This window comes from Bombina bombina, chromosome 11, assembly GCF_027579735.1.
Source record: "Bombina bombina isolate aBomBom1 chromosome 11, aBomBom1.pri, whole genome shotgun sequence".
Lineage (NCBI taxonomy): Eukaryota > Metazoa > Chordata > Amphibia > Anura > Bombinatoridae > Bombina > Bombina bombina.
Genome location: NC_069509.1, coordinates 195,055,755 through 195,081,543, shown reverse-complemented (window position 1 = coordinate 195,081,543; position 25,789 = coordinate 195,055,755). Strand labels below are relative to the sequence as shown.

The 25,789-nt window shown below is 40.9% G+C and overlaps 1 protein-coding gene across 1 annotated transcript in view; it reads left to right on the top strand.

Annotated features, from left to right (window-relative positions):
* TNRC18 (trinucleotide repeat containing 18) overlaps positions 1 to 25,789 on the top strand; it is a 466,016-nt gene that overhangs the window by 400,384 nt on the left and 39,843 nt on the right. Inside the window, exons 24-25 of the mRNA XM_053694281.1 lie at positions 2,642 to 3,891; positions 4,088 to 4,324. Coding sequence (XP_053550256.1) covers positions 2,642 to 3,891; positions 4,088 to 4,324 — 1,487 coding nt within the window. The remainder of the gene's footprint in view (positions 1 to 2,641; positions 3,892 to 4,087; positions 4,325 to 25,789) is intronic.

Below are 25,789 nucleotides of genomic sequence, written 5' to 3'. Positions count from 1 at the left end.
TAGTTCTCCAATAGGCTCGAACCAAGCCCCCATTTCTGGGCCAATTAGAGTCTCCAGTCGTGGGGGGGGTGTTAGCGGCAAACACTTAAAAAGATCCAATCTGGGTCAGTCCGACATCATACCTCTGATGAAGAAGGAGATAATATAGCAAATCCTTTGAAACACGTCAGGTTACTAGTGCACACATACAGGGCACTTATTTTTGTCGGATTTGATTCTCTCTTTTAAGAAATACCACTTACTATAACTTCAACCGGCCGGTGCAGTTTTTAATTCACAGGTTTCATTCTTCCAGTTTATCTGATTTTTGTTTACAGTGGATGGAATATAATTGCAGATTCATATAGGATTTTTACCCATTTTATGTTTAACAGTTACCTCATAATCATTGAGGTTTATAAATGTAAGTGTGCAATCTGTTGTATTATATATCTGCAGTAATAAACAGGATTACACTATTTTTTGCCATTTTCTCTTTGTTTATATCACATCAAATGGGCACTATTGATTCCTGAGCCATGATCTAAGGGGAACATCGATCACTGCACTTTGAGGGGATTGTGTGTGTATATATAACCTGAGGACCAGTGGAGCTACGCACCTGAAATTGAGTGGAGGATCTTTTTCGTAATATAGTGGAGGATTCATGTATGGTGCAATCAAGCTCTGAATAACTACAGTCTACGCAGGTACTCCTCATTTACCATGCATCACACTTACCTCATACGATTGAGGGGGTGTCTAGTAAGTACAATAGAAGAACGTTATGGATATCAGATTTTTATTGACTGTATGAATTTCCGTGACTCATCTACTATCAATTATCCATCTTGTATGTCATTTGGAACTACATGTTTATACATATATTTGACTATACTCTTATACTTTTATACTATTATATGATTAATACAACAATAACCATATTGCTTATAGCATATAGTATATTGTATACAACCCACTTATTTTACAATATCTTTCATTGGACTTTAAAACTAGCGCTGAATACCACCCAGTACCCTTCATTTTCATTTCTTTATTTCAGGGATTACTAGGAAAAGGTTATCCCGCACTTTGGATGTTTCATTCATAGCAGCTGTTTTTGTGTCCTCTTGTGTATCTATCTATCTATCTATCTATCTATCTATATATATATATATATATATATATATATATATATATATATATATATATATATATATATATTGTCCCACGCTATCAGAATATATATATATATATATATATATATATATACTCATCTTTATGTATAATAGCACACAACGTCTATATTAATCTTGTGTATGCAAATATATATATATATATATATATATATATATATATATATATATATATACACTATACTTAGTTTTTGCACAGCCTATACTAAAAAGCTTACAGCTACACTAGTTGTAGAGGTATTCTATTTTGTGTGTATATATATATACATATTATAAATTTCCACCCCCAATCTCTCTCTAACTTTTGACAACTCCATCCTTACCCCTTCCCCAAATGCTCGATGTCTTGGGGTCACATTTGACTCAGATCTTTCTTTCACTCCTCACATTCAGTCCTTGGCTAAATCCTGCCGCTTCCACCTAAAAAACATCTCCAAAATTAGAGATCTCCCTACACAAGACACAACTAAGATTTTTATCCACTCTCATATCCTTTCCCGCCTGGATTACTGCAACTCTGTCCTCTCTGGTCTCCCCAGCTGCCGCCTAGCTCCTTTACAATCCATAATGAATGCCTCTGTCAGGCTCATCTTCCTTAAACGTCGCTCTTTTCTGCTGCACCTCTCTGCCAATCCCTTCACTGGCTTCCTCTTGCCTCCAGAATTAAACACAAAATTCTCACTCTGACACACAAAGCCCTCAACTGCACTGCTCCCCCCTATATCTCAGACATTGTCTCCAGATTCCCTCCCTCCCGTCCCCTTCACTCTGCTCATGACCTCCTACTCTCCTCCTCTCGTTACCTCCTCACACTCCTGCTTACAGGACTTCTCCAGACTGGCTCCCATCTTGTGGAACTCTCTGCCTCAATCCACAAGACTCTCCCCTAGTTTTGAAAACTTCAAGCGCTCCCTAAAGACTCTACTGTTCAGGGATGCATACAACCTACGCTAACCTTTCTTTATACCAGTTCCTCTCCTCCATTGCTATCCCCTTAAACCCTCGCAGCATGTAAGCCTAAGAGTCATGCTGTTTGTAGATCACCTTCACAAGAGCTGATTACAACAGTGCGACTCTTGGCAGGGCCCTCTACCCGTCTGATCCCTATAAATGTTTCCTTGTATTCCACCTATGTTTATAGCGCTGCGGAATCTGTTGGTGCTCTACAAATAACCGATAATAATTATAATTATGTGCTGTCTTTCTAAACTGCTTTGGTTGACTACTTTTAAAACACAATGAGCTTATCTGATCTGCATTTTCATGTTAGGTTGTGCAGTTGACATCTGGGTGATTTGTCATCTACCTGTTGTACCTTCATAGAACTACCTGTCAGCCTGTGGTGCTTTGTATTATCTCTACTCCTTATTTTTTTTTATTGTTTTGTGTTAATAAGGTGATAGCTTATTTACATTTAAATGTTGTTTGCATCAGCTAATGCTCAATATGTGTTTTTGATGTAATAGGAGAATCTGCAATACAAGAGAACACAGGTCAGGAGGAGTTTTCACAAAATGCCAAATCAGGTCAAGAAAAACAATCCATTCTGGTGCAGCCAGTCATGAAGGTGGCAATGCAGGTCCCACAGATAGCTGTGGAGATGCCACCTCCTCTCATGCCACAGAAGATCAGGAGACCTGGCAAACTGAGTATAACTACTAAGCTCTGCAGCACACAGCACACAACCTATCCTTTGCCTTTGTTTGGAAATGTGACAAATGGAGACCCGAGCTGTGAACAGAACCTGACTGGTTATAAGCAAAATGTTCTAGAAGGGAAAAAGAAAACAAAGAAGAGAAGGAAACTAGAAGGGCAGAAAGACTATGTACCGGTCATCAAAGGTCAACGAAAACAGTCAGACAATGAAGTTCTAGTGAAGCTAGACCATGAAGGTGATATGTCTCCAAAGACTAAAAAAACGAAGGAGGCTATGATGAGGCTTGAAGATCCCAACATTGCAATGCAGAGAAATCTGAAGAACATGGTAGCACCAGTTTATTCTCCATTGGCTGCAGGTGAAGCCAAAGAGAAACCATCTAGAGCTAAGCCAGATGGAGCTGAGGAATCTCCAATACTTGCTTTTGGCACTGAAGTATTTGATAGCACAGAGGACAACAAAAAATGCAAATCTGATCAGAGCCAAAAAAACCAGGATCCCAATGAAGCTTCTGAAGGCAGCAGTTCCAGCTCTGAGTCTGAGGGGGAGGAAGATGGCAACAAGCAGAGCCAGGCGCAGGGAGATGGCAGCCCTAATAGCTCACGAGCATCAACCCCTGTGTCATCCTCTAAATCCTCTTCCTCATCCAGCAGCAGTAGCTCATCTTCCTCCTCCTGTTCTTCCTCATCTTCATCCTCCTCTTCTTCATCTTCAAGCTCCAGCTCCTCCTCCTCTTCAACAACTGATGATTCCTCCAGCAGCTCAGAGGATGAAGCCACAGAGGATGCCCCCAATTCCTCAAGTAACCAGCAATCTGTGCCAATCAAAGACACAAAGCCTACCAGTAAACTTCGGGCTGCTACACAGGCACAAAAACAGCCAAGACCAGAACAGCAGAAAGCAAACAAGAGCAAGCCTAAGAAAAGAGAAGGGATACATCTGCCCACAACCAAGGAGCTGGCCAAGCGGCAGAGGCTGCCCTCTGTGGAAAACAGGCCCAAGATTGCTGCGTTTCTCCCTGCTAGACAGCTATGGAAGTGGTTTGGTAAACCTACCCAGGTAATGTTTAATCACATTGTGGTTTTTTGGGGTTCTTATGATAAATGTCAGTGTCCTTTTTTTTTTATTTGCGTGATGTGATGTTTTTTTTTTGTGAGTGTCACTGTTTTATTAAAGAGATTGCATCATGAATTGTATGTTTCATGATAGATTTACATGGAAATGCTGAAATAATTGTCTGTTTGTTTTTCTACAGAGGAGAGGTATGAAGGGGAAGGCTAGAAAGTTATTTTACAAAGCCATTGTGCGTGGAAAGGAAATAATCCGGATTGGAGACTGTGCTGTGTTCCTGTCTGCTGGTCGCCCAAATCTACCATACATCGGACGCATACAGAGCATGTGGGAGTCGTGGGGTAACAACATGGTTGTAAGAGTCAAGTGGTTCTACCACCCAGAGGAGACCAATCCTGGCAAGAAGCTTAATGAGGGCAAGGTAAGGAACACCAGCGTCATTTATTTACTGCTCCTAATTAAGGAGACAAGAAACTCAAATGTTTTTTTTCATAGAAACATAGATATTGATGGTAGATAAGAGCCATAGGCCCAGCAAGTCTGCCCGATATTACCTAACAGTATAAACTTATCTAGTTCGTAGGATAGCCTTATGCTTGTCCCAGGCATTAGTTATTATGTAGGATAGCCTTATGCTTGTCCCAGGCATTAGTTATTATGTAGGATAGCCTTCTGCTTGTCCCAGGAATGCTTAAAGTCCCCCACAGTGTTTGTTGCTACTACCTCTTGTGAAAGTTTATTCCATAAATCAATCACTCTTTCTGTAAAGAAGCTTCCTCAAATTACTCCTGAATCTACTACCCTTCAGCTTGAGATCATGACCCCTTGTTCTAGAATTTTCCATTTTATGTAAAATACCCACAGCCTCAGTTTTACTGAGCCCTTTAACTTACTTGAAAGTTGCTATCATATCACCTCTTTCCCTTCTCTCCTCTAAGCTATACATATTTAGGTCATTGAGCCTATCCTGGTAAGTTTTATTTTTTAGACCATGTACCATTTTCGTAGCCCTCCTTTGCACAGATTCAAGTTTAATATCCTTCTGAAGGTATGGCCTCCGGAACTGCACACAATACTCAAGATGAGGCCTAACTAATGATCTATTAAGTAGCATAAGAACCTTACTTTCTTTCATGTAATTGGCAAGAGTCCATGAGCTAGTGACCTATGGGATATACAATCCTACCAGGAGGGGCAAAGTTTCCCAAACCTCAAAATACCTATAAATACACCCCTCACCACACCCACAATTCAGTTTTACAAACTTTGCCTCCTATGGAGGTGGTGAATTAAGTTTTTGCTTATATTTCTACGTTGACATGTGCTTCTCAGCATTTTGAAACCTGATTCCTCTCAGAGTACAGCGAATGTCAGAGGGACGTGAAGAGTATCACCTATTGAATGCAATGGTTTTCCTCACGGGAGATCTATTTCATAGGTTCTCTGTTATCGGTCGTAGAGATTCATCTCCTACCTCCCTTTTCAGATCGACGATATACCTTCATATACCATTACCTCTACTGATAACTGTTTCAGTACTGGTTTGGCTATCTGCTATATGTGGATGGGTGTCTTTCGGTAAGTATGTTTTTTATTATTTAAGACACCTCAGCTATGGTTTGGCACTATATGCATTTATTAAAAGTTCTAAATATATGTATTGTACTTATATTTGCCATGAGTCAGGTTCATGTATTTCCTTTTGCAGACTGTGAGTTTCATATTTGGGAAATAAACATATTAAGAAATATTTTTTCTTTCCTGGGGTTTAGTCTTTTTTTCAAATTGACTACATTTTTCTTGCAAATTGCGGGCAGGATTAGGCCCGCGGTGCACCAAATGCTAGACTTTATTGCATCATTCTTCCCGCGAGAATTTTTTGGCACGAAGGCACGTCCATTGACGCAAGTTCGTCATTTCCGGCGTCGTAGTTGACGCTGAGTTCCTTACACAGGGTTGCGCCGTTAGTGATGCGAGTGTGTCATTTCTGGATGTTGTTGGCGCCAAAAAAATTTCAGTTATGTTGTGCGTCATACTTGGCGCCAGATTTTTTTCATTATTTTAATACCCCATTGCTATTTGCCTCTTGCCTTTTTCTATGTCAGAGGGCTATGCTATTGCATTTTTTTTCCCATTCCTGAAACTGTCATATAAGGAAATTGACAATTTTGCTTTATATGTTGTTTTTTCTTTTACATTTTGCAAGATGTCTCAATCTGATCCTGCCTCAGAAGTATCTGTTGGAACTTTGCTGCCTGATGTCGGTTCTACAGAAGCTAAGTGCATTATATTTCCGAATGTCATTTGTATTGGTTATCATCATAAACTTTTACATGCAGAAATTGTGTCCATCAGTAAATATTACATTGCCTGTTGTTGTTCCTTCAACTTATAATGTACATGTTATACCTATGAAATTTAAAGAATTGTTACTGATTCTGTTCAGAAGGCTTTGTCTGCTATTCTGCCTTCTAATTAATATAAAGGTCTTTTAAAACTTCTCATAATGTTGATGAAATTTCAAATGACTGACAACATAATGAATTATCCTCCTCTGATGAGGATCTATCTGATTCAGAAGATCCTTCCTCAGATATTGACACTAACAAACCTACTTATTTATTTTAAATGAAGTATTTTTCGTTCTTTGTTAGAAGTGTCAATTATTTTTGGATATTGTGGAAACTAGTCCTCTTGATATTAGAACTAGTACATTCTGTTTTTAAACCTCCTGTGGTTATTCCAGAGGTTTTTTTACTATTCCTGATGCTATTTCTGATATGATTTATAAGGAATGGAATAAGCCGGGTACTTCAATTCCTATGGAAGATAGTACTTAAGTTCCTTTAGATAGGAAACTTGAATCTTTTCTAAAGAAAGCTTATTTATATTCAGGTCGTCTCAGGCCTGCAGTTTCTTTGGCTGATGTTGCAGCTGCATCAACATTTTTGTTGGAGAATTAGCGCAACAAGAATTGGATTCTGATTTATCTAGCATTGTTCGCTTATTGCAACATACTAATCAGTTCTGATGCCATTTTTTTGATATCATCAAGATTGATGTTAGATCTATGTCTTTAGCTATTTTTAGCTAGAAGAGTTTTGTGGCTTTATTTTTGGAATGCTCATATGACTTTTTAAGTCTAGATTGCTATCTCTTTCTTTCCAAAGTACCTAAGGGTAAATATAAAGCTCCTAATCGTTTTCGTTCTTTTTTGTCAATTAAGGAACAAAAACCTATTCCTTCCCTGTGGAATCTGTTTCCAATTGGAAACCTTCATTAAATGGAATAATTCCTAGCCATTTAAGAAACCAAAAGCCAGCCCCTAAGTCCACATGAAGGTGCGACTCTCATTCCAGCTCAACTGGTAGAGGGCAGATTAAGGTTATTTTCAAGGATGTTTGGATAAATTCTGTCCAAAATCTATGGTTTCAGAGTATTGTCTCTCAAGGATATTGAATATGATTCTGAGTAAGTTCTCCTGTGAGAAGATTTTTTTTCTCTCACGTATCCCAGCAAATCCAGTTAAGCTCAGGCTTTCCTGAAGTGTTTCAGTACTGGAGTTTCAGGGGTAGTCATGCCAGTTCCTTTTCAGGAACAGGGTTTGGAGTTTTATTCAAATCTATTTATTTGTCCCAAAGAAGAAAATTTCATTCAGACCAATTTTTGGATCTAAACATTTTGAATCGTTATGTAAGAGTACCATCTTTCAAATGGTGACCTTCAGGACTATTCTGCCTTTTGTTCAGCAAGAACATTTTATGTCCTCAATGGACTTGCAGGATGTATACCTTCATATTCTGATTCATTCAGATCATTTTCAGTTCCCGAGATTCTCTTTTCTAGACAAGCATTACCAATTCATTGCTCTTCCATTTGGATTAGCAACTGCTCAAATAATATTTTTAAAGGTTCTAGGTGCCCTGCTTTATGGAAACCAGAGAGCAGGGTATTGCAGTGTTTCCTTATTTGGATGATATCTTGGTACTAGCTCAGTCTTTACGTTCTGCAGAATCTCACACAAATCAACTAGTGTTGTTTCTTCGGAAACATGGTTTCTTGATTCCTCAGACAAGGGTCACCTTTTTTAGGTTTCCAGAAAGATTCAGTGTCCATGACTCTGTCTCTAACAGACAAGAGACGTTTGAAATTGGTTGCAGCCCGTCTGCACCTTCGGTTTCAGTCATTCCTTTCAGTGGTTATGTGCATGGAAATTTTAAGTCTCATGACTGCAGCATCGGATGCGATTCCCTTTGCTAGTTTTCACATGAGACCTCTCCAGCTTTGTTTGCTGAATCCATGGTGCAGGGATTATGCAAAGATATCACAATTAATATCCTTAAATCCCAATGTTTGACTCTCTCTGACATGGTGGTTAAATCGCCAGCGTTTGGTTCAAGGGGCTTCTTTTGTTCGGCTAACCTGGACTATGTTCACTTCAGATGCAAGTCTTTCAGGTTGGGGAGCTGTTTGGGGATCTCTGACAGCACAAGGGGTTTGGAAATCTCAAGAGGCGAGATTACCAATCAATTTTTTAGAACTCCGTGCAATTCTCAGAGCTCTTCAGTTTTGGACTCTGTTGAAGAGAGAACCATTCATTTGTTTTCAGACAGACAATATCACAAATAGTGGCATTTGTCAATCACCAGCGTAGGACTTACAGTCCACAAGCTATGAAGAAGTATCTCGGATACTTGCTTGGACGGAATCCAGCTCCTGTCTAATTTCTGCGGTGCATTTCCCAGGTATAGACATTGGGAGGCAGATTATTTCAACCGTCAGACTTTACATCTAGGGGGGTGGTCCCTCCATCCAGATGTGTGTTCTCATCTAAACATGAGACTTCCCAGATGCCTGTCCAGGTCCAGGGATTTTCAGGCGGAAGCAGTGGGTGCACTGACACTTCTTTGGTGTTTTCAACCTGCTTATATTTTCCCCCCCTCTAGTTCTTCTTCCAAGAGTTATCTCCAAAATCATCATGGAACAATCGTTTTGTGTTGCTGGTGGCTCCAGCATGGCCTCACAGGTTTTGGTATACAGGTCTTGTTTGGATGTCCAGTTGCCAACTTTGGCCGCTTCCGTTAAGGCCAGACCTACTGTTTCAAGGTCCGTTTTTCCATCAGGTTCTCAAATCATTATTTGAAGGTATGGAAATGAATCGCTTACTGTTAAGTCATAGAGGTTTCTCTGACTCTGTGATTAATACTATGTTACAAGCTCGTAAATCTGTCTCTAGAAAGATTTATTACCGAGTTTGGAAGACTTACATTTCGTGGTGTTCTTCTTATGAATTTTCTTGGCATTCTTTTAGAATTGTAAGAATTTTACAGTTCCTTCAGGATGGTTTGGATAAGGGTTTGTCTGCAAGTGCCTTGAAAGGACAAATCTTTTTTTTTTTTTTTCGGTTTTATTTCACAGAAAGATTGCTAAACTTCCTGATATTCACTGTTTTGTACAGGCTTTAGTTCATATTAAGCCTGTCATTAAATCAATCTCTCCTCCTTGGAGTCTTAATTTGGATTTTGAGGCCTTTACAGATTCCTCCATTTTGAGCCTATGCATTCTTTGGACATTTAACTACTTTCTTGGAAAGTGTTGTTCCTTTTGGCCATCTCTTCTGCTAGAAGAGATTCTGAGCTATCTGCTCTTTCTTGTGATTCTCCTTTTCTGATTTTTTTTTATCAGGATAAGGCGGTTTTGCGGACTTCATTTACATTTTTTCCTGAAGTTGTGAATTCTAACAACATTAGTAGAGAAATTGTTGTCCCTTTCTTGTGTCCTAATCCTAAGAATTCTTTGGAGAGATCCTTACATTCTTTGGATGTGGTGAGAGCTTTGAAATATTATTTTGAAGCTACTAAAGATTTCAGCAAGACTTCTAGTCTATTTGTTATATTTTCTGGTCCTAGGAAGGTCAGAAGGCTTCTGCTATTTCCTTGGATTCTTGGTTAAAGCTTTTGATTCTTCAAGCTTATTGGAGTCGGGTCAGGCCCCGCCTCAGAGAATTACAGCTCATTCTACTAGATCAGTCTCCACTTTGTGGGCTTTTAAAAATGAAGCTTCAGTTGATCAGATTTGCAAAGCAGCAACTTGGTCTTCTTTGCATACATTTTACTAAATTCTACCGTTTTGTTGTATTTGCTTCTTCAGAAGCAGTTTTTGGTAGAAAAGTTTTTCAGGCAGCTGTTTCAGTTTGACTCATCTGCTGATGTTTTAAGTTTTTCTTGTCATTTGAAGAATAAACTTATATTTTGGGTTGTGGATTATTTTTTTCAGGGGAAAAAGGCTGTTGTTTATTTTTATCCCTCCCTCTCTAGTGACTCTTGCGTGGAGTTCCACATCTTGGGTATTTGATATCCCATACGTCACTAGCTCATGGACTCTTGCCAATTACATGAAAGAAAACATAATTTATGTAAGAACTTATCTGATAAATTAATTTCTTTCATGTAATTAGCAAGAGTCCATGAGCTAGTGACGTATGGGATATACATTCCTACCAGGAGGGGCAAAGTTTCCCAAACCTCAAAATGCCTATAAATACACCCCTCACCACACCCACAATTCAGTTTTACAAACTTTGCCTCCGATGGAGGTGGTGAAGTAAGTTTGTGCTAGATTCTACGTTGATATGCGCTCCGCAGCAAGTTGGAGCCCGGTTTTCCTCTCAGCGTGCAGTGAATGTCAGAGGGATGTGAGGAGAGTATTGCCTATTTGAATGCAGTGATCTCCTTCTAAGGGGTCTATTTCATAGGTTCTCTGTTATCGGTCGTAGAGATTCATCTCTTACCTCCCTTTTCAGATCGACGATATACTCTTATATATACCATTACCTCTACTGATTCTCGTTTCAGTACTGGTTTGGCTATCTACTATATGTAGATGAGTGTCCTGGGGTAAGTAAGTCTTATTTTCTGTGACACTCCTAGCTATGGTTGGGCACTTTGTTTATAAAGTTCTAAATATATGTATTCAAACATTTATTTGCCTTGACTCAGAATGTTCAACTTTCCTTATTTTCAGACAGTCAGTTTCATATTTGGGATAATGCATTTTAATTTAACATTTTTTCTTACCTTAAAATTTGACTTTTTCCCTGTGGGCTGTTAGGCTCGCGGGGGCTGAAAATGCTTCATTTTATTGCGTCATTCTTGGCGCTGACTTTTTTGGCGCAAAAATTCTATTTCCGTTTCCGGCGTCATACGTGTCGCCGGAAGTTGCGTCATTTTTTTACGTTATTTTGCGCCAAAAATGTCGGCGTTCCGGATGTGGCGTCATTTTTGGCGCCAAAAAAGCATTTAGGCGCCAAATAATGTGGGCGTCTTATTTGGCGCGAAAAAATATGGGCGTCACTTTTGTCTCCACATTATTTAAGTCTCATTTTTTATTGCTTCTGGTTGCTAGAAGCTTGTTCTTTGGCATTTTTTCCCATTCCTGAAACTGTCATTTAAGGAATTTGATCAATTTTGCTTTATATATATGTTGTTTTTTCTCTTACATATTGCAAGATGTCTCACGTTGCATCTGAGTCAGAAGATACTACAGGAAAATCGCTGTCAAGTGCTGAATCTACCAAAGCTAAGTGTATCTGCTGTAAACTTTTGGTAGCTATTCCTCCAGCTGTTGTTTGTATTGATTGTCATGACAAACTTGTTAAAGCAGATATTTCCTTTAGTAAAGTACCATTGCCTGTTGCAGTTCCTTCAACATCTAAGGTGCAGAATGTTCCTGATAATATAAGAGATTTTGTTTCTGAATCCATAAAGAAGGCTATGTCTGTTATTTCTCCTTCTAGTAAACGTAAAAAATCTTTTAAAACTTCTCTCCCTACAGATGAATTTTTAACTGAACATCATCATTCTGATTCTGATGATTCCTCTGGTTCAGAGGATTCTGTCTCAGAGGTTGATGCTGATAAATCTTCATATTTATTTAAAATGGAATGTATTCGTTCTTTACTTAAAGAAGTCCTAATTGCTTTAGAAATAGAGGATTCTGGTCCTCTTGATACTAAATCTAAACGTTTAAATAAGGTTTTTAAAACTCCTGTAGTTATTCCAGAAGTTTTTCCTGTCCCTGATGCTATTTCTGCAGTAATTTCCAAAGAATGGGATAATTTGGGTAATTCATTTACTCCTTCTAAACGTTTTAAGCAATTATATCCTGTGCCGTCTGACAGATTAGAATTTTGGGACAAGATCCCTAAAGTTGATGGGGCTATTTCTACCCTTGCTAAACGTACTACTATTCCTACGTCAGATGGTACTTCGTTTAAGGATCCTCTAGATAGGAAAATTGAGTCCTTTCTAAGAAAAGCTTATCTGTGTTCAGGTAATCTTCTTAGACCTGCTATATCTTTGGCTGATGTTGCTGCAGCTTCAACTTTTTGGTTGGAAACTTTAGCGCAACAAGTAACACATCGTGATTCTCATGATATTATTATTCTTCTTCAACATGCTAATAATTTTATCTGTGATGCCATTTTTGATATTATCAGAGTTGATGTCAGGTTTATGTCTCTAGCTATTTTAGCTAGAAGAGCTTTATGGCTTAAAACTTGGAATGCTGATATGGCTTCTAAATCAACTTTACTTTCCATTTCTTTCCAGGGTAACAAATTATTTGGTTCTCAGTTGGATTCCGTTATTTCAACTGTTACTGGTGGGAAAGGAACTTTTTTACCACAGGATAAAAAATCTAAAGGTAAAAACAGGGCTAATAATCGTTTTCGTTCCTTTCGTTTCAACAAAGAACAAAAGCCTGATCCTTCATCCTCAGGAGCAGTTTCAGTTTGGAGACCATCTCCAGTCTGGAATAAATCCAAGCCAGCTAGAAAGGCAAAGCCTGCTTCTAAGTCCACATGAAGGTGCGGCCCTCATTCCAGCTCAGCTGGTAGGGGGCAGGTTACGTTTTTTCAAGGAAATTTGGATCAATTCTGTTCACAATCTTTGGATTCAGAGCATTGTTTCAGAAGGGTACAGAATTGGTTTCAAGTTGAGACCTCCTGCAAAGAGATTTTTTCTTTCCCGTGTCCCAGTAAATCCAGTAAAAGCTCAAGCATTTCTGAAATGTGTTTCAGATCTAGAGTTGACTGGAGTAATTATGCCAGTTCCAGTTCCGGAACAGGGGATGGGGTTTTATTCAAATCTCTTCATTGTACCAAAGAAGGAGAATTCTTTCAGACCAGTTCTGGATCTAAAAATATTGAATCGTTATGTAAGGATACCAACGTTCAAGATGGTAACTGTAAGGACTATCTTACCTTTTGTTCAGCAAGGGAATTATATGTCCACAATAGATTTACAGGATGCATATCTGCATATTCCGATTCATCCAGATCATTATCAGTTCCTGAGATTCTCGTTTCTGGACAAGCATTACCAGTTTGTGGCTCTGCCGTTTGGCCTAGCTACAGCTCCAAGAATTTTTACAAAGGTTCTCGGTGCCCTGCTGTCTGTAATCAGAGAACAGGGTATTGTGGTATTTCCTTATTTGGACGATATCTTGGTACTTGCTCAGTCTTTACATTTAGCAGAATCTCATATGAATCGACTTGTGTTGTTTCTTCAAGATCATGGTTGGAGGATCAATTTACCAAAAAGTTCTTTGATTCCTCAGACAAGGGTAACCTTTCTGGGTTTCCAGATGGATTCAGTGTCCATGACTCTGTCTTTAACAGACAAGAGACGTCTAAAGTTGATTACAGCTTGTCGAAACCTTCAGTCACAATCATTCCCTTCGGTAGCCTTATGCATGGAAATTCTAGGTCTTATGACTGCTGCATCGGACGCGATCCCCTTTGCTCGTTTTCACATGCGACCTCTTCAGCTCTGTATGCTGAAGCAATGGTGCAAGGATTACACGAAGATATCTCAATTAATATCTTTAAAACCGATTGTTCGACACTCTCTAACATGGTGGACAGATCACCATCGTTTAATTCAGGGGGCTTCTTTTGTGCTTCCGACCTGGACTGTAATTTCAACAGATGCAAGTCTCACAGGTTGGGGAGCTGTGTGGGGATCTCTGACGGCACAAGGAGTTTGGGAATCTCAGGAGGTGAGATTACCGATCAATATTTTGGAACTCCGTGCAATTTTCAGAGCTCTTCAGTTTTGGCCTCTTCTGAAGAGAGAATCGTTCATTTGTTTTCAGACAGACAATGTCACAACTGTGGCATACATCAATCATCAAGGAGGGACTCACAGTCCTCTGGCTATGAAAGAAGTATCTCGAATTTTGGTTTGGGCGGAATCCAGCTCCTGTCTAATCTCTGCGGTTCATATCCCAGGTGTAGACAATTGGGAAGCGGATTATCTCAGTCGCCAAACGTTGCATCCGGGCGAATGGTCTCTTCACCCAGATGTATTTCTTCAGATTGTTCAAATGTGGGAACTTCCAGAAATAGATCTGATGGCGTCCCATCTAAACAAGAAACTTCCCAGGTATCTGTCCAGATCCCGGGATCCTCAGGCGGAGGCAGTGGATGCATTATCACTTCCTTGGAAGTATCATCCTGCCTATATCTTTCCGCCTCTAGTTCTTCTTCCAAGAGTAATCTCCAAGATTCTGAAGGAATGCTCGTTTGTTCTGCTGGTAGCTCCGGCATGGCCTCACAGGTTTTGGTATGCGGATCTTGTCCGGATGGCCTCTTGCCAACCGTGGACTCTTCCGTTAAGACCAGACCTTCTGTCACAAGGTCCTTTTTTCCATCAGGATCTGAAATCCTTAAATTTAAAGGTATGGAGATTGAACGCTTGATTCTTGGTCAAAGAGGTTTCTCTGACTCTGTGATTAATACTATGTTACAGGCTCGTAAATCTGTATCTCGAGAGATATATTATAGAGTCTGGAAGACTTATATTTCTTGGTGTCTTTCTCATCATTTTTCCTGGCATTCTTTTAGAATACCGAGAATTTTACAGTTCCTTCAGGATGGTTTAGATAAGGGTTTGTCCGCAAGTTCTTTGAAAGGACAAATCTCTGCTCTTTCTGTTCTTTTTCACAGAAAGATTGCTATTCTTCCTGATATTCATTGTTTTGTACAAGCTTTGGTTCGTATAAAACCTGTCATTAAGTCAATTTCTCCTCCTTGGAGTTTGAATTTGGTTCTGGGAGCTCTTCAAGCTCATCCGTTTGAACCTATGCATTCATTGGACATTAAATTACTTTCTTGGAAAGTTTTGTTCCTTTTGGCCATCTCTTCTGCCAGAAGAGTTTCTGAATTATCTGCTCTTTCTTGTGAGTCTCCTTTTCTGATTTTTCATCAGGATAAGGCGGTGTTGCGAACTTCTTTTGAATTTTTACCTAAAGTTGTGAATTCCAACAACATTAGTAGAGAAATTGTGGTTCCTTCATTATGTCCTAATCCTAAGAATTCTAAGGAGAAATCGTTGCATTCTTTGGATGTTGTTAGAGCTTTGAAATATTATGTTGAAGCTACGAAATCTTTTCGTAAGACTTCTAGTCTATTTGTTATCTTTTCCGGTTCTAGAAAAGGCCAGAAAGCTTCTGCCATTTCTTTGGCATCTTGGTTGAAATCTTTAATTCATCTTGCCTATGTTGAGTCGGGTAAAACTCCGCCTCAGAGAATTACAGCTCATTCTACTAGGTCAGTTTCTACTTCCTGGGCGTTTAGGAATGAAGCTTCGGTTGACCAGATCTGCAAAGCAGCAACTTGGTCCTCTTTGCATACTTTTACTAAATTCTACCATTTTGATGTATTTTCTTCTTCTGAAGCAGTTTTTGGTAGAAAAGTACTTCAGGCAGCGGTTTCTGTTTGAATCTTCTGCTTATGTTTTTTGTTAAACTTTATTTTGGGTGTGGATTATTTTCAGCAGGAATTGGCTGTCTTTATTTTATCCCTCCCTCTCTAGTGACTCTTGTGTGGAAAGATCCACTTCTTGGGTAGTCATTATCCCATACGTCACTAGCTCATGGACTCTTGCTAATTACATGAAAGAAAACATAATTTATGTAAGAACTTACCTGATAAATTCATTTCTTTCATATTAGCAAGAGTCCATGAGGCCCGCCCTTTTTTTGTGGTGGTTATGATTTTGTATAAAGCACAATTATTCCAATTCCTTATTTTATATGCTTTCGCACTTTTTTATCACCCCACTTCTTGGCTATTCGTTAAACTGAATTGTGGGTGTGGTGAGGGGTGTATTTATAGGAATTTTGAGGTTTGGGAAACTTTGCCCCTCCTGGTAGGAATGTATATCCCATACGTCACTAGCTCATGGACTCTTGCTAATATGAAAGAAATGAATTTATCAGGTAAGTTCTTACATAAATTATGTTTTTTCATATTGGCAAGAGTCCATGAGGCCCACCCTTTTTTTGGTGGTTATGATTTTTCTTCTACAAGATATGACGAGTCCACGGATTTCATCCTTACTTGTGGGTTTTATCCTCCTGCTAACAGGAAGTGGCAAAGAGCACCACAGCAGAGCTGTATATATATAGCTCCTCCCTTCCCTCCACCCCCAGTCATTCTCTTTGCCTGTGTTAGTAATAGGAAGAGGTAAAGTGAGGTGTTAGTTTTAGATTCTTCAATCAAGATGTTTTTTATTTTTAAATGGTGCCGGTGTGTACTATTTTTTCTCAGGGAGAAATGTTCAGTCTGGATTCCTGAAGGGAATGAAGAGATCTTTTTTTCTGCCCTGAGATTAATGATCTTAGCAGTCATTACTAAGATCCATTCTGGTTCCCACATAGTTGCTGAAGGTAGTGCAAGAAAAATCTTCAGTGTGGAGACCGGTGTCATGCTACAAGCAGCATTGAGGTATGTTCAGTCTTTTATTTTCTGAGGAGACATGTTATATCAGAACTGGCTGACATTATTCCCTGTAAGGGAAAGGGTAAGCAGTAGGCATATGAGACTTATGGGTTACTGTGTTTTACTAAGTGTATACATAAGGGTTACTACGTTTATGTGGATCACTTGGAACTTGACACTGGGAGAGGCAGCTTGTTATTTACTGTTTATTAAGCAATATAATTTGGCATAATAAAAAGGTACCTAGGCACTTTTGAGGGACCACATGGCTTTTAGAAACCGCTTCTCATGTGGTTATGGAGTTTGTCAAATACGCAATACCATGAGCGGGGCCTGTTTCGCGCGCTCAGACGCAGAGTTTCCTCCTCACTAGAAGGCAGCAGGCACTAGCTCCGGTGGGGCCTAAAGTAGATATTCAATCACCGGATCATTGTTGAATCATTCCTGAGTTCCCTGGGGGCAGGTAGGCGCCACAGCAGAGCGAGGTGCAGGGGCTGTTATTTTTGTTTAAAGTTTTTTTTTTACTACATAAAGAGACTTTTTGCAGAATAATTTAGCTTTGCTACGATAGTGCAATAATTTTTGGCAAATTGGAACTGCTTAGCATAATTTTTTAGTAATAAAAAATCATTTTGCTGCAGTACTATAAAATTTTTGCGCTTTTATTATTTTTTTTTTTATAAAATTGTTTTAATCCATTAAGAAGGTTTAAAAAACGACTTTGTGGTTTTTGCTAGTCTGTTTAACATGTCTGAACTTGAGGAAACTACTTGTTCTATGTGTTTAGAAGCCATTGTGGAACCCCCTCTTACTTTGTGTACTTCTTGTACTGAATGAGCCTTACAATGTAAAAAGCATATTTTATGTAAAGAAAGTGTGCCTAAGGATGATTCCCAGTCTGAAGAGAATCAGGATATGCCGCCTAATTCTCCCCAAGTGTCACAACCATTAACGCCCACCCAAGCGATGCAGAGTTCCTCAACCGCGTCTAATTAATTTACTCTGCAGGATATGGCTGTAGTTATGTCATCTACCCTTACAGAGGTATTATCTAAGTTACCAGGATTACAGGGTAAACACAGTAGGACAGGAATAAATATGAATACTGAGTCCTCTGACGATCTGTTGGCTATTTCTGATGTGCCCTCACAGGGATCTGAGTTGGGGGTCAGGGAAATTTTGTCTGAGAGAGAACTTTCGGAACCGGGAAGTGTGTTACCTCAGACAGATTCGGACGTCATGTCCTTTAAATTTAAGACTTCCAAAAAGGTAATTTCGTTCTTACTGTAGTAATGAGCAAGGAGAGGAGAAGTATGTAGTATAAAACTTCGGTTTATTGAATCATTTTAAAAGCAGTAACAGAGCACAGCAATTCAGAAGTTACAGCTGACGCGTTTCCTGCCTCCACGGCAGTTCATCAGAGCTCTCTGATGAACTGCCGTGGAGGCAGGAAACGCGTCAGCTGTAACTTCTGAATTGCTGTACTCTGTTACTGCTTTTAAAATGATTCAATAAACCGAAGTTTTATACTACATACTTCTCCTCTCCTTGCTCATTACTACCGTAAGAACGAAATTACCTTTTTGGAAGTCTTTACTGTATCCGTTACTGTTTTGGGGGTGTGGAGGATCCCCACGATCTTACAGGTTCAGCCGTGCTGGATGACGTATTGCCGGCTTCTGGAACGAGGCTGTCCACAACACAGGGAAGTTTGGCGATACACGCCATAACCGAAGTGCTTGCGAATCTCACACTACCAGAGGAGGATTACATTGCGGTACAGTCCGTACTTCCGATAGCAAGCCAAGGAAGTGGTAAGCCTTAAGTTCTCATACATTTTTAATGCACTTGGAATTAACAATTATTTGAACTCTTGCTTATACCCCATATGTGAACCCGCGATTGTGGGACTCCAATGAGAGTGTTACTTGTGGGGATTATTATTAGTAGGATACTGTGTATAACCCCATATGTGGAACTCTAAATTGAGGAATACACACAGCATATTTACATATTAATCATAATACACTCTGAATGATTAACAAATTTGGACATTATCCTTTAATTTTAAGCTAGAACACCCCCGCCTACTACTTCGGGAGGTCTTAGCGACTCTGGATGACTGTGACCCTATTATGGTACCACCAGAAAAATTGTGTAAAATGGACAAATATCTAGAAGTACCCGTTAACACTGATGTTTTTCCGGTTCCTAAGCGAATCTCGGAAATTATTAAGATGGAATGGTATAGACCGGGTATACCGTTCTCTCCTCCTCCTACTTTTAGGAAGATGTATCCCATATCGGATACCATTCGGGACTCTTGGCAGACTGTGCCAAGGTGGAGGGAGCTATATCTACCCTGGCTAAGCGTACAACTATTCCTATTGAGGACAGCTGTGCTTTCAAAGACCCTATGGATAAGAAATTAGAGGGTCTTCTAAAGAAATTATTCATTCATCAGGGTTTCCTTTTGCAACCAACTGCCTGCATTGTTCCAGTTACTACTGCAGCGGCTTTCTGGTTTGATGCCTTAGAAGAGTCTCTCAAGAGGGAGACTCCCTTAGAGGATATTTTAGATAGAATTAAAGCTCTCAAGCTAGCTAATTCTTTTATCACAGATGCCGCCTTTCAAATTGCTAAATTGGCGGCTAAGAATGCAGGATTTTCCATTTTAGCGTGTAGGGCGTTATGGTTAAAATCATGGTCTGCTGATGTGTCATCTAAATCAAAGCTTTTGGCTATTCCTTTCAAGAGTAAGACCTTATTCGGGCCTGAATTGAAGGAAATCATCTCTGACATCACTGGAGGTAAAGGGCACGCTCTACCTCAGGATAAGTCTGTTAAGATGAGAGGTAAACAAAATAATTTTCGTTCCTTTCGGAACTTTAAGGGAGTACCCTCTTCTTCCTCTTCCTCCACAAAGGAAGGGAGTTTTGCTCAGGCCACGTCTGTCTGAAGACTCAACCAGGCTTGGAACAAGGGTAAGCAACCCAAGAAGCCCGCTGCTACTACTAAGACAGCATGAAGGGGTGGCCCCCAATCCGGGACCGGATCTGGTAGGGGGCAGACTTTCTCTCTTTGCCCAGGCTTGGGCAAGAGATGTTCAGGACCCCTGGGCACTGGAAATTGTGACCCACGAGTATCAACTGGAATTCAAAAGTTTTTTCCCAAGAGGGAGATTTCTTCTTTCACGATTGTCTGTAGACCAGATAAAAAGAGGCGTTCTTACGTTGTGTAAAAGACCTTTCTACAATGGGGGTAATTCGTCCCGTTCCAAGACTGGAACAGGGCAGGGGTTTTACTCAAATCTTTTCGTGGTTCCCAAAAAAGAGGGAACTTTCAGACCCATTTTAGATCTCAAGAGTCTAAACAAGTTTCTCGAACAATCTTACCAATGATCCAGGAGGGTCAATATATGACTACAGTGGACTTAAAGGATGCATACCTTCATGTTCCTATTCACAAGGATCATCATCAGTTTCTAAGGTTTGCCTTCCTGGACAAACATTTTCAGTTCGTGGCTCTTCCCTTCAGGTTGGCCACTGCACCCAGAATCTTCACAAAGGTTCTAGGGTCCCTTCTGGCGGTTCTCAGGCCGCGGAGCATCGCAGTGGCGCCTTATCTGGACGATATCTTGATTCAGGCGTCGACTTATCATCTAACAAAGTCTCACACAGACACAGTGTTGTCCTTTCTGAGAACTCACGGTTGGAAGGTGAATCTAGAAAGAGTTCGCTAGTTCCACAGACAAAGGTTCCCTTTTTGGGAACCCTAATAGATTCTGTAGCAATGAAGATTTTTCTGACGGAGGTCAGAAAGTCAAAAATTCTAAATACTTGTCGCGCCCTTCAGTCCAATCCTCGGCCGTCAGTGGCTCAAGGAGTTCCTTAGCGATGATAGAAGTATCCAAGATAATTTGGTGGGCAGAGACCCACTCTTGTTATCTGTCAGCGATTTACATCCCAGGAGTGGACAACTGGGAAGCGGACTACTTAAGCCGACAGGCTTTTCATCCGGGGGAGTGGGAACTCCATCCAGAGGTTTTTGCCTCCCTGATTCTCCAATGGGGCAGACCGGAATTGGTCTTGATGGCATCTAGACAGAATGCCAAGCTCCCAAGATACGGATCCAGGTCGAGGGATCCTCAGGCCGAACTGATAGATGCCCTGGCAGTGCCTTGGTCGTTCAGCCTAGCTTATGTGTTTCCACTGTTTCCTCTCCTTCCCCGGTGATTGCTCGGATCAAACAGGAGAAAGCTTCAGTAATTCTAATTGCACCTGCGTGGCCACGCAGGACTTGGTATGCAGATCTAGTGGACATGTCCTCTCTGCCTCCGTGGAAACTCCCAGTGAGACAGGACCTTTTTATTCAAGGTCCATTCCGACATCCAAATCTAATTTCTCTACAGCTGACTGCTTGGAGATCGAACGCTTGTTTTATCTAAGCGGGGATTCTCTGATGCGGTCATTGATACTTTGATTCAGGCGCGTAAGCCTGTTACCAGAAAGATCTATCATAAGATATGGCGTAAATATCTTTTCTTCTGTTATGTGTGATCAGTCCACGGGTCATCATTACTTCTGGGATATTATCTGCTCCCCTACAGGAAGTGCAAGAGGATTCACCCAGCAGAGTTGCTATATAGCTCCTCCCCTCTACGTCACCCCCAGTCATTCTCTTGCACCCAAAGACTAGATAGGAGGTGTGAGAGGACTATGGTGATTATACTTAGTTTTTATAACTTCAATCAAAAGTTTGTTATTTTACAATAGCACCGGAGCGTGTTATTACTTCTCTGGCAGAGTTTGAAGAAGAATCTACCAGAGTTTTTCTTATGATTTTAACCGGAGTAGTTAAGATCATATTGCTGTTTCTCGGCCATCTGAGGGAGGTAAAAGCTTCAGATCAGGGGACAGCGGGCAGTTGAATCTGCATTGAGGTATGTAGCAGTTTTTATTTTCTGAATGGAATTGATGAGAAAATCCTGCTATACCGTTATAATGACATGTATGTATACTCTACACTTCAGTGTTCTGGGGATGGTATTTCACCGGAATTACTCTGTTAAAATACATTACACCTTTTAATAGGTATTTAATTCATGTTAAACGTTTTTGCTGGAATGTAGAATCGTTTGCATTTCTGAGGTACTGAGTGAATAAATATTTGGGCATTATTTTTCCACTTGGCAGTTTGCTTTTTGATTATGACAGTTTCGTTTCTCTCTCACTGCTGTGTGTGAGGGGGAGGGGCCGTTTTTGGCGCTCTTTGCTACGCATCAAAACTTTCCAGTCAGTTACACTTTTATTTTCTGCATGATCCGGTTCATCTCTAACAGAACTCAGGGGTCTTCAAACTTCTTTGAAGGGAAGTAGATTCTCTCAGCAGAGCTGTGAGATTTATATAGTGACTGTGTTTTAAAACGTTGCTCTGTGATTTTTATGTTTAAAATTTAATTAGTATTGCTTTACTAATGGGAACAAACCTTTGCTAACAAGTTATGTTGTTTTTAAAGAGTGATGCTATAACTGTTTTTCAGTTCATTATTTCAACTGTCATTTAATCGTTTAGTGCTTCTTTGAGGCACAGTACGTTTTTGTTAAATAAGATTGTAACCAAGTTGCATGTTTATTGCTAGTGTGTTAAACATGTCTGATTCAGAGGAAGATACCTGTGTCATTTGTTCCAATGCCAAGGTGGAGCCCAATAGAAATTTATGTACTAACTGTATTGATGCTACTTTAAATAAAAGCCAATCTGTACAAATTGAACAAATTTCACCAAACAGCGAGGGGAGAGTTATGCCGTCTAACTCGCCTCACGTGTCAGTACCTGCGTCTCCCGCCCGGGAGGTGCGTGATATTATGGCGCCTAGTACATCTGGGCAGCCATTACAGATAACATTACAAGATATGGCTACTGTTATGACTGAAGTTTTGGCTAAGTTACCAGAACTAAGAGGCAAGCGTGATCACTCTGGGGTGAGAACAGAGTGCGCTGATAATTCTAGGGCCATGTCTGATACTGCGTCACAGCTTGCAGAGCATGAGGACGGAGAGCTTCATTCTGTAGGTGACGGTTCTGATCCAAGCAGATTGGATTCAGATATTTCAAATTTTAAATTTAAATTGGAAAACCTCCGTGTATTACTAGGGGAGGTCTTAGCGGCTCTTAACGATTGTAACACTGTTGCAATACCAGAGAAAATGTGTAGGTTGGATAAATACTTTGCGGTACCGGCGAGTACTGACGTTTTTCCTATACCTAAGAGATTAACTGAAATTGTTACTAAGGAGTGGGATAGACCCGGTGTGCCGTTCTCACCCCCTCCAATATTTAGAAAGATGTTTCCAATAGACGCCACCACACGGGACTTATGGCAAACGGTCCCTAAGGTGGAGGGAGCAGTTTCTACTTTAGCTAAGCGCACCACTATCCCGGTGGAGGATAGCTGTGCTTTTTCAGATCCTATGGATAAAAAATTAGAGGGTTACCTTAAGAAAATGTTTGTTCAACAAGGTTTGATATTGCAACCCCTTGCATGCATCGCGCCGATTACGGCTGCGGCAGCATTTTGGATTGAGTCTCTGGAAGAGAACCTTAGTTCCGCTACGCTGGACGACATTACGGACAGGCTTAGAGTCCTTAAACTAGCTAATTCATTCGTTTCGGAGGCCGTAGTACATTTAACCAAACTTACGGCTAAGAATTCAGGATTCGCCATTCAGGCACGTAGGGCGCTGTGGCTAAAATCCTGGTCGGCTGATGTAACTTCTAAGTCCAAATTACTTAATATACCTTTCAAGGGGCAAACTTTATTTGGGCCCGGTTTGAAAGAAATTATCGCTGACATTACAGGAGGTAAGGGCCACGCTCTACCTCAAGACAAGGCCAAAGCTAAGGCTAGACAGTCTAATTTTCGTCCCTTTCGGAATTTCAAAGCAGGTGCAGCATCAACTTCCACTGCACCAAAACAGGAAGGAGCTGTTGCTCGTTACAGACAAGGCTGGAAACCTAACCAGTCCTGGAATAAGGGCAAGCAGGCCAGAAAACCTGCTGCTGCCCCTAAGACAGCATGAACCGAGGGCCCCCGATCCGGGACCGGATCTAGTGGGGGGCAGACTCTCTCTCTTCGCCCAGGCTTGGGCAAGAGATGTCCAGGATCCCTGGGCGCTAGAGATCATATCTCAGGGATACCTTCTAGACTTCAAATTATCTCCCCCACGAGGGATATTTCATCTGTCAAGGTTGTCAACAAACCAAATAAAGAAAGACGCGTTTCTACGCTGTGTACAAGATCTATTATTAATGGGAGTGATCCATCCGGTTCCGCGGTCGGAACAAGGACAAGGGTTTTACTCAAACCTGTTTGTGGTTCCCAAAAAAGAGGGAACTTTCAGGCCAATCTTGGATTTAAAGATCCTAAACAAATTCCTAAGAGTTCCATCGTTCAAAATGGAAACTATTCGGACAATCTTACCCATGATCCAAAAGGGTCAGTACATGACCACAGTGGATTTAAAGGATGCTTACCTTCACATACCGATTCACAAAGATCATTACCGGTATCTAAGGTTTGCCTTCTTAGACAGGCATTACCAGTTTGTAGCTCTTCCATTCGGATTGGCTACGGCTCCAAGAATCTTCACAAAGGTTCTGGGTGCCCTTCTGGCGGTTCTGAGACCGCGAGGAATTTCGGTAGCTCCGTACCTAGACGACATTCTGATACAAGCTTCAAGCTTTCAAACTGCCAAGTCTCATACAGAGTTAGTTCTGGCATTTCTAAGGTCGCATGGATGGAAAGTGAACGAAAAGAAGAGTTCTCTCTTGCCTCTCACAAGGGTTCCATTTTTGGGGACTCTTATAGATTCCGTAGAAATGAAGATTTATCTGACAGAAGACAGATTAACAAAGCTTCTAAATGCATGCCGTGTCCTTCATTCCATTCAACTCCCGTCAGTAGCTCAATGCATGGAGGTGATCGGCTTAATGGTAGCAGCAATGGACATAGTTCCCTTTGCACGCCTACATCTCAGACCGCTGCAATTGTGCATGCTGAGTCAGTGGAATGGGGATTACTCAGATTTGTCCCCCACTCTGAATCTGGATCAAGAGACCAGAAACTCTCTTCTATGGTGGCTTTCTCGGCCACATCTGTCCAGGGGGATGCCTTTCAGCAGGCCGGACTGGACAATTGTAACAACAGACGCCAGCCTTCTAGGTTGGGGCGCTGTCTGGAATTCTCTGAAGGCTCAGGGACAATGGAGTCAGGAGGAAAGTCTCCTGCCAATAAACATTCTGGAATTGAGAGCAGTTCTCAATGCCCTTCTAGCTTGGCCCCAGTTAAAGACTCGGGGGTTCATCAGGTTTCAGTCGGACAACATCACGACTGTAGCTTACATCAACCATCAGGGAGGGACAAGAAGCTCCCTAGCAATGATAGAAGTATCAAAGATAATTCGCTGGGCAGAGTATCACTCTTGCCACCTGTCAGCAATCCACATCCCGGGAGTGGAGAACTGGGAGGCGGATTTCTTGAGTCGCCAGACTCTTCATCCGGGGGAGTGGGAACTTCATCCGGAGGTCTTTGCCCAAATACTTCGACGTTGGGGCAAACCAGAGATAGATCTCATGGCGTCTCGCCAGAACGCCAAACTTCCTCGCTACGGATCCAGATCCAGGGATCCGGGAGCGGTTCTGATAGATGCTTTGACAGCACCTTGGAACTTCAGGATGGCTTATGTGTTTCCACCCTTCCCGCTGCTTCCTCGATTGATTGCCAAAATCAAACAGGAGAGAGCATCAGTGATTCTAATAGCGCCTGCATGGCCGCGCAGGACTTGGTATGCAGATCTAGTGGACATGTCATCCTGTCCGCCGTGGTCTCTACCTCTAAGACTGTCATGTCCCTTTAAATATGGGAGTGTCTATCCTGCTTCAGCCCTATATAACTCCTTATCACACTCTCCTAGTTGCTTAGTATTGGAGTCTTATGCTATAGGACTGCTACAGCCAAGCCTATCTTCTCTGCAAACTGTGTCTGCCTCTTTTGCCTGTCAGTTCCGGATTTCACAGAGCTGTGACGTCACACGCCATCCT